Source organism: Folsomia candida, unplaced genomic scaffold, assembly GCF_002217175.1.
Source record: "Folsomia candida strain VU population unplaced genomic scaffold, ASM221717v1 Fcan01_Sc012, whole genome shotgun sequence".
Classification (NCBI taxonomy): domain Eukaryota; kingdom Metazoa; phylum Arthropoda; class Collembola; order Entomobryomorpha; family Isotomidae; genus Folsomia; species Folsomia candida.
In genome coordinates this window covers 706,424-715,578 of record NW_019091204.1, presented here as the reverse complement: position 1 = coordinate 715,578, position 9,155 = coordinate 706,424, and the positions used below count along the sequence as shown (strand labels likewise).

The window sequence follows — 9,155 nt, the reverse complement described above, 5'->3', positions numbered from 1 at the left end:
TTGGCCACATGTTGCCAATACTTTTTGCAGGTTTGCGTCTGACTCATGGGGGTCAAAATCAGGATTGTGTTATGTTTACTAGATTTAAATCAGAAACATGATTATAATCGAACACTACATTGGATTTGTTAAATGCGTACAAATTTTCATGCTAATTTGATAATGTATGTCAAAGTTATAGCCAATTTTATTTAGCTTGTGTGGGTGTTGTCAATACTTGTTCCATTGACTGTAGCGACGCATTTGAGTTTTGGATAGAGAAATTTGTGATCCATTAACTTAACGATTCAAGTCGGCTACGTAAGTATTTAAGAGGTTTTGTACGAGGGGGGGGGACAGAAATTAGTCGGCCTCGCCATGATCCGGCAATAAATTTGGGGTACTTGCCCTACTACTTTTAGATGTAGTCCCCTGCGAGGTCAGCACACTTGGTCCGCTAAATTTCAAATACTCTATCACGATTTTATAAATGGTTTTCAAAAAAAGTCAAAACGCTGTTTTCAACTCGTCAATCGTCGAAATCTCCTCCCCCTGAGGTTTTTTTGAAAATTTCGAAATATACAGTCACTAGAGGCCAGGTGTGGGCTGTAAGGGGGTTGAAATAATTTTGACATTTTTTGGCTTAAAATGGCAACCCATCGAAAGTTTGGAGTTTTTACTGAAAATTCGTCGTGAGCGTTTTCGTGAGCAACGTGATTTTTGTTCTCGTCTTTTCTCTCCAACGGCTTGGCTTAATTTTTCAAAATTGCGGTATGACAGGCACCAGGTATCGACGTTTTCGGAGCCGAAGCGTCCAGAAGCAGAAGTCCTTCTGAGTCCCAAAACCAGTGGCCAAAGCCATCATAGCAATTTCTGTTCCCGGTTTGCTCCTTTGTGGGTGGGTGCTTCCACTGTTTGTTGTTTTTTCTAATTTCAAGGTCATAACATTGAGCCTAGGTTCATTAACCAGTGATTAAATGCAAAAAGAAGTACTCGTTTCCTTTTTGAAGGTCTAAATCTACGTGTCAAACCTGGGCTCAATTTTATCGATTTTGTCAGTTTCGCTGTTTTTGATCACATCAGACGATCTCCTCGACTCAGCCGTGACCATGAATTTTTAAGCTATGAGATCTGATATACATATGAGTTTATCTTTCACTCCAATAGAAAAAGTGGGGCAAAATGACCCCCGTTCAAGGCGAGGCCGATTAATTCCTGTCCCCCCTTCGTACACTTAAATAAACTGAAAGTGGAAATAACTCATCAAAATTACATAATTTCCACCTGCATATTAACCAGTATGTTTGTGCAAAGTATGTATAGATTTTCGATCGTACTTATGCAAGTCACGTACATATTTACAAAATTAGGATAATTTACATAATAACTCGATGTCCATTCATAATTGAAATTAAGAAATTTACTAAATCTCCTTCTGTGTTATCAGCTTTTGCAAGTGAGGTTTGACTTCCATAGTGGTTGGTCTTTGAATTATTTGATGTACAAAGTTAGTAAAATAGTAGCTTTAATATACGTAGTGCTGAAACCATTTTTATCTATTTATACAAGTATGTAGTCCATTTCTAGTAGAAATGTACAAATTTTCTACAATGATTCGGTAAAAACAGAGTGATTAACGTAATGACGTGTTCTGCAGTAAGTGCACATGCAATACACTACTAAAAATAGAACAACAATTTTATTGTAACTGAAAAGAGAACGATAACATCAATTTTCTATGACTATTAGCAATTTTGCAATTAAAATGTGTGTATGTAAATATGTATGTATACGAAAAAGTTCAAAGTATATAACTCAAACCAAAGTTCGTAGCAATCGGCACCCAATGGAAAAATTATTTTCCGTGCCTAATTATAATTAAGGCGTAAAAGTTAATGAGCTTACATGAAGTTAAATGCAACATGTGTGCACACGTGTGTATGGTAAATATATTCCATTAACTTAATTTTTCTGCATCAATCAACTAATCCTTTACCCCACCCAACAAGAATAAATAAACAAGTTATGCATGTATATAATAACCTAAATCCTTTTCTCAGCCCTAAACCGCATATTCGAATTTGAAATAATCATTTATCATCCCGAATTTTAGTATTATGGAACTTTTACAGAAGCCCGTGACCATCACGGTGTTTCCTTTAAAACGGCCACCAACACCCCCCAACCCTGCCTTAACCCGGCAGTTCACCACGTTCGTAAAATTCCTCCGAGTCATGGGCCGATGTCCGCTAACAATCCAGCCACACCTACGGCAAGGTGGAAAAGTCGAATACGTCTTCAAATGGTGCAACCTTCCATTTATTTGCTCCTTAAGCGCTACCCTCTTCATTAGTGCGATTTGCGTAGTGTCCCTCTTGCAAAATGGGGCGCTGGGGCTCCAACTATTTTCCACGGGTGAAACGTACGTGTAAATATATTTACATTTGTTAAAAATCTGGTACAGGAACGCAGATAGCGATCTCTCGATGTTAAAGTTGCTACACTTTGTATTAAAATTATGCTGGTGGGTAGAAATTTCCTAACGGCATAGAGAAATTTTAATACCGATCTATTACCTTGGTAGGGTCACAAGTCACAACTGTTGGAACATCGCTTGTCATATCTATTTTACTATATACTGGATTTCTAAAGTGCACACTCTAAATAATTTACAGACAAATCGTCATCCGCGGAGGTATTTACTATAGTGCTCTGTTTCGGGGTAACGATTAAGGAGACGTGTTATCACCAAGTAAACCTATGTAGAAATAAGTAAAACAAAAAAAACAAAAAAAAATCATGTGCGAATAACACGGCATCGTTCTTAAAAAAATTTAAAACATTGTACCAAAAAAGACTATACATACATATTCAGATAATAAAAATGTTCAGTTTTTTTTAAATGTAACTGGAGTCAAGCGTATTTGTTACACTAATTTTCGACTTCTTTGCCGTACGTCTCAGAAATCGTTATCCGATATTAAGAGCACTAAAGTGCCTCCGAGGGTGGCAATTTGTCGGCAACGTATTTAAAGTATATGTAGATTTCCATTGCTGTTTTGAAATTTTAGTAATTACAGCATTTAATTTTGCTTGCACAGTTTTCCACATCCGAGTGGGACAAATAATCCCGAGTCGATCAAAATTCTACAAATGGCACCAGTGACCGCTATAATAGTGCTCTCGTTCGAGATCATTTCCATAATTAGGATCATAACCGACTACATAATCGCTTGGGTGAAATCGCCTGATTTGGCGAACTGGCTTAATCGGTGGAACTCCATTGAAGACGAAATTGAAGAATGGTGTGGAACTGGAAACGACAAGAAACCTAGCATTTCCAAATTTCAGTACAATTTGACCTTATATTACGTAATTTTACCATCACTTGTCTTTGGAACGCTAATTGCTTCGGGGGAGTTCGATTTGAAGTATCCACTTAATTGCATACGTATACTGGCGTATGCATACGCGGGCGTGACCTGCTTCGGTTTGGAGGATACGAAGGCTATCATTATGTTCAAGTGGGTGGAGGTGGGGTTCGAAATGGTGAGGCAATTTGGCGAGTAAGGGGACGTTCATAAATTACGTAACGAAAAAATCGCATTTGCTATGTAGATACCCCTTTTGCCATTACCTAATTTATGAATGCCCCGTAACTTGCACCAATGTTACAAGTGGTTTAACTATAGCGCAAATTACTTAAGTATGAATGTTTCAAGGTGTCAAGTACACTGTTAGAAGTTAGTATAGTCAAGCAGGTATTGATTACGCTATTTTAAAATTGTTTCCACTTGGTATTAAAATTATACAGGTCCGTAAAAAAAATTGCTACTGACGCGGTAAAACTTTAATACCTAAAAGTTTTTCGGCATTCTAGATGTGTTTTTTTTACATTATGGTATGCATTTTTAAATTAGACCCTTTCTTGTATCAATTTCTGAAGAAGATAAGGATCTAATTATAAAATACAAACCATAAACTATTCAACTTACAGATCCTAGACCACCTAACATCAAACCCAGCCACAGCCATAAACACGTCAAAATTGGAACAAATTCTGATCAAAATTCGGTCTCAAGCGGATCACTGCGGGCAATATTTGGCCTTTCAGCAGTTGCTCTTAATTCTGGTGACCATCTACATTTCGGCATCTTCACTGTTTGCAGTTGTCACCATTTTAAGCGGACCGGTGGGAGATTCGAGGGCGGAATTTATGCATGTTGCCATGATCGGGATCAGCGTTGGGATGAATATTGCAAAGTTGTATTTTAAAATTACTGTCGCCGTCTGGATTTCAAAGGTGGTAGTGAAGTCATTAGGAATATGCGATAGGGACCGTTCATAAAATATGTAAAGCGAAAGGACGGAGAGGGGCAGTATGATCTCCTGCCTATGTTACACATATTAAAAGGGGATATAGAAAGTCGGGATTTTTGTGTTACATAATTTATGAACGGTCCCTTCATTATTACAGACAGACTGTAGTTCACTTAATGGCTTGTGTCGTGATGCATTTAGGAAAAACGTGTTGCCGTGGAAATAAAGGCGGTTGAACTTGGAAATCAATTGTATAATTCGTTTGAACACAGGATGCAGGTAATATTTATTTGTTTATGTACTTACACAACGTCAGAATCTTGGACAGTGACAAAAGTATTGATTTCCCGATACTAAAGTCTCTACCATTTGGTAATGAAATTATACCAGTCCGTACTTTTTTCATCGATATGGTAAAACGCTAAAGGCGAGCTGTTACTGGTATCATTTTAGGACTGGATTTCTTAGAGTGTACATATGAATTTTTTTGCTTCATTTAGTTGAAAAGGATCCACAACATGTTGGTCAACCACCCAACCGAGATTTCCTTGAATGATTATGTAAAGTTGAATAATCAATTGATTTTAGGGGTAAAAAACAAATTTATGTACCCGAGTTATTAAAAAATAATACACTAATAATTTTGTCCCCATTTCACACAGGTTTTTCAACAAATCTTTACACAATTTATCATTTTCATGCAGTTTCACAATGCATGAAGATATTATTTAGTGAGACACATTGCTGAGCTGGGAACAAAGATGAAGCGAAGTCAACATTTCCAGGAATCGTTAAACAATATTGCAAAACATGTCATTGCATATTTAAATACTTCTAAAAATTCCCAAGGATATACATACAATGATGTAAATATTAAAATTTCATTTCAGACGTTATGAATCAAAATGCTCATTTTTCGTATCAATTCTCCTAACAATGAATACATACATAGATAATTGAATATTCTAATAAAATACATACATAAAATCGATATTCGTGACAGCAAAAAAGTTTGGATTGGTATACAATTGGGGATTTTTTTAAAAAAAATACCGGGTAGTTAGAGATTCTCTATTATTTAAATATATATGTACACATATATGTAATTCAAGATAGAGATAAACATTTCTTCGTAAATAGGCATTAGTGACTGATTACTTAGGAATAGAATATATAATGCATGAAAATGACTACGCCTATATACATATGCCTACATATACGTACTCGTCTCACATGAATACTCTACGGAAGGATGGTAGTTAACGTAATTACAAACTCAGTTTTTTAACTCTAGTTGCAAACACACAATTTTTTAAATCACTTGGACAATTGTTTTACTTACAAAAATGTACAGGCAGACATCTAGAAATTAGTAATACACAAACTCCATAGGAGACCAAAAAGTCCTGCTTAACAAAGCACCATAATTTATGCAAGCAGGATTGAAAGAAGTGCATGCGCAACCCCGCACTTAATTTACGGCTCCTAAAGCTTCAAGAACTTATACAACTATATCCGCATTTAAATATCCTTGACTTTGTCGATGTATATTTATACATAGTACTACATTTTAGCAGGTACAAAACAGATTATGCTTTTGTCAATTCCAGAAACTTGAAAATGCATTTCACAAAAATTAAATGAAAGCCAGAACAAATACCAATTAAACATTTTTCAACGTTACCATCATCCTAAACGTCCCACGAATGATTGTTTTACAGAATTTTAATATGCTCAACCGCTTAATCACGTAGTATCCTGGATGCCCAAAGTATAACGGTGTCACACTCTTTCTCCACTTTCGGAAATATTTGTCCTCCACGAGTCTCCACGATTCCTTATTTTTCGCGTAAAACTTTCCGCACGTTTGCAGTACCACTGCCCAAAATGAAACGAGAGTAAATCCCCCAATTAACATAATATATCGGGAGAATCCCAGCCCATCCCAGTGTGCGAGGAGCATCCAGTTGCAGAACAATGACAACTGAATGACTAGAGTTTGAAACGGTATAAATCCTAGGGAAAAGTGAGACATTATGCGTCGATGCAGTAACTCCAGGCATCGATATTCCAGCGGAAGTATGTCCGGTGAACGTAATGAAGAATGGGTATTGTATTTTCCACATTTCTTGGTAAGGTCAAATTCAGCATGGAAGGGAATCAAGAAGGCGGTTGGATTAAAAGAGTTAATAACATCATAAATTAAATCGTTTTTACGGATTGTTTTAAAATTATGTAGCTTGCTAAAAAATTTTTAAAAAATTAAGACGCTTAATTATGCATGTCTATACCAAAATTAAAAAAACTACAAGATAGTACGGAGATTGCGAATGGATGTTTTACCCCGAAGTCTCACCTAAACACTAAGTTTCTCATACGTAGTGGGGATAAATTTGACGCTTGCGCAAAAACCTTTACTTACCAATGTATGAACTAACAATCTGCAGCGCTATTCCCACCGAGATGGAGGAAATAAGAATCTCATGCCCGTAAAACGCTAGGTGCGCCCATAAAACGGCGCGGCTCCTTAGTTGAACGGGAATCAGAGAAATCCAATGAAACGGTAAAATCTCGATCAAATAAATTGCAACACATCCAAAAAACCAATAACCCGCCACCGTTATTGCTACAACATAGTGAAAATATTCAAGAAGATATCCCGTGGGGTAAGATGAGAGGAACTCTCTTTCTGTTAATGTTATCCATTTTTCTCTAATTCTCGACATATACTGTAGAGCCTGGTTCAAGCAGTCGACTTCATCCTGGCAGTTAAAGGTCAAAATTACTAAACAAATTTGGGGGATGAACATGGCCAAAATTATTATGTACGTAGCGTTGAAGATAAAAAGTTCGTGATCAGTTTTCTTTGAGAGATATCCAAAGGTGAAGAGGCGAAATGTGCCAAATATGAATTGAATAATAAGTAAAATCAAGTTAAATCGGGTGGAGAACCGGGAATAAGGCGTGCTATAGAATTTGTTGGTTCGGATGTCGAATAAAATTGGATTTGCGCCAAGCAGGGCGGAGACGTTTTTGAAAACGTGGTTAGCAAGGAGGAAACGTTTTGAGTACATGGCGATATCCTGGAGAATAACTGACCGGTGCTTTTAAGGGATTCAAGCAGCAACTAAAATGTGTTGCCCAATATATTCCCTGTATTCAAATATTATTATTTTGGTATTGCTACAATAACAAATTATCTAAATCATAGCGTGCACAATGTAAAAGTGTATGTATTTATTGACGAGAATCTATTTAAATGCATACAAACAGTTTAGAAATTCGAGCAAATTACACATGTAATAAAAATGTTCAAAATTCCTAAAAGTTTGAAATTGCACAAATAACCGATTCTTGGAAACCTTGATTATATTAATTTTGCATCGTAGGTCGTAATTAGGGTCTGCACTGAGCTTGCCGATTTAGAGCGAATTATAGTTATCTAGATAACTATAATGGGGCTAATATTAAGTTAGGGGCTAATATTAAGCTTAATATTAGCCCCTAACCTGTGTACAAGCATAGCTAATACTTATTTAAAGATCATCCACTTATGGATTGGACTGCCCCGTCGAAGGCGCGCTAGGCGGGAACACAGAGAAATTAAATTTCGAAAAAATTATTTTTGAATAGACCAAGTTATAAGCTTTCCATTGATATATGTCACCAATTATTGAGTCATGGCTAAGACTAGAATAACTTGAGTTGAAAGGCAAGACTTAAAAAAAGAGTAATTGAGTTTCACAAAAATCGAGCAAACTATGTTTCTAAAATCACTTGGCACTTTTTCAAGCAAGAAGGTATTCCTCATTCAAAGGTCTACTCTTACCTGAAAACGTACGAGGAATCCAATGAACGCAAATTCAAAGTCCCAATTGGTCGGCCTTTAAAGCTAGCGACGACAAAAGTCAAAAATCGGATAAAAAAAATCTTCAAAAATCATCCATCAACGGCAACGGCTGCCACGAGAAGGAAGGTCAAGATTTCAAAAATCTATCTGAGCAAAATCAAAGTCCATAAACTGGAGATTGTAGCTAGGGCAAAAAAAACCAGCACCAAATTACAAACCAATACAACAGGAAAGGATTCATGCGTTCTGTCAGAAATTGTTGAAGAAGATTCGGGGAAAAGTGGTCGTCATGGACGATGAGCCCTGCGTCACAGCTGACCCTTCAAATCTTTCATGAAAGCATTTTTCCATAGTTCCAACCTCTGTGAAATAAAATATGAAGAAGAAGTCCAAAAGAAAGACCAATTTCCAAAAAAATGAAGAATTTGGCAACACAAGTCTGGCATTGGCCATGTTTCCGATCCCGTCATTTTGGAGGGCACTGTAAACCAGAAGGTTTATCTTGAATCGTGCATTAAAGGGGGATTGGAATCGTTTATTACCAAGGATCATAAAAAAATAAAGTTTTGTTTTGGCCTGACCTAGCAACGTCCCATGACGCCAAAAAGGTCACTTAGTATTTTCATCTGAAAAAAATTGAATTTGTGCCAAAAAATGAAAACCCACCAAATTTTCCTCAACTGCGACCAATTAAGAAATTCTGAGCGCTGACTAAATCCAAATATTCTAAGCTTTCAGAAACGCCAGACACCTTACGAAAATTTAAGAACAGTTGGAAGAAAATCAGCTTGAAAGTAGATGAAGTCTATGGGTGGAATTTGATGCGAAATTTGAGGTAGAATGCAATCTGTAGCATATTGCGGAATTTAATCATTAAAATTTGAACTGTATGGCAATCCAGACCCATTGGTAGTAAACATATGCAATTTTTTTGAAATTGCATTAACTGTGTGTAAAGTTATGAGCATTTTATTTCTTCAGTCCAATCCATTACTGGATGGCCTTT

General features: G+C 36.5%; 1 protein-coding gene across 1 annotated transcript; it reads right to left on the bottom strand.

Moving 5' to 3' along the window:
• Nucleotides 1–4,556: 4,556 nt before the first annotated feature.
• On the bottom strand, nucleotides 4,557–7,395 carry LOC118437164. Its single transcript, XM_035856002.1, has 2 exons — nucleotides 6,722–7,395; nucleotides 4,557–6,427 (listed from the first exon to the last, which is right to left on the bottom strand). The coding sequence occupies exons 1-2, from the start codon at nucleotides 7,371–7,373 to the stop codon at nucleotides 6,138–6,140; spliced, it is 942 nt and encodes a 313-aa protein (XP_035711895.1). The 5' UTR covers nucleotides 7,374–7,395; the 3' UTR covers nucleotides 4,557–6,137.
• Between the last annotated feature and the right edge of the window lie 1,760 nt (nucleotides 7,396–9,155).

What these genes read in the sequence shown, in the direction of transcription:
- LOC118437164 (XM_035856002.1), bottom strand. Translation starts at nt 7,373, where the DNA reads ATGTACTCAAAACGTTTCCTCCTTGCTAACCACGTTTTCAAAAACGTC. An exon ending in GATTGTTAGTTCATACATTG is followed by an intron (nt 6,428 to 6,721) that starts GTAAGTAAAGGT and finishes GACCTTACCAAG; the next exon opens with AAATGTGGAAAATACAATAC.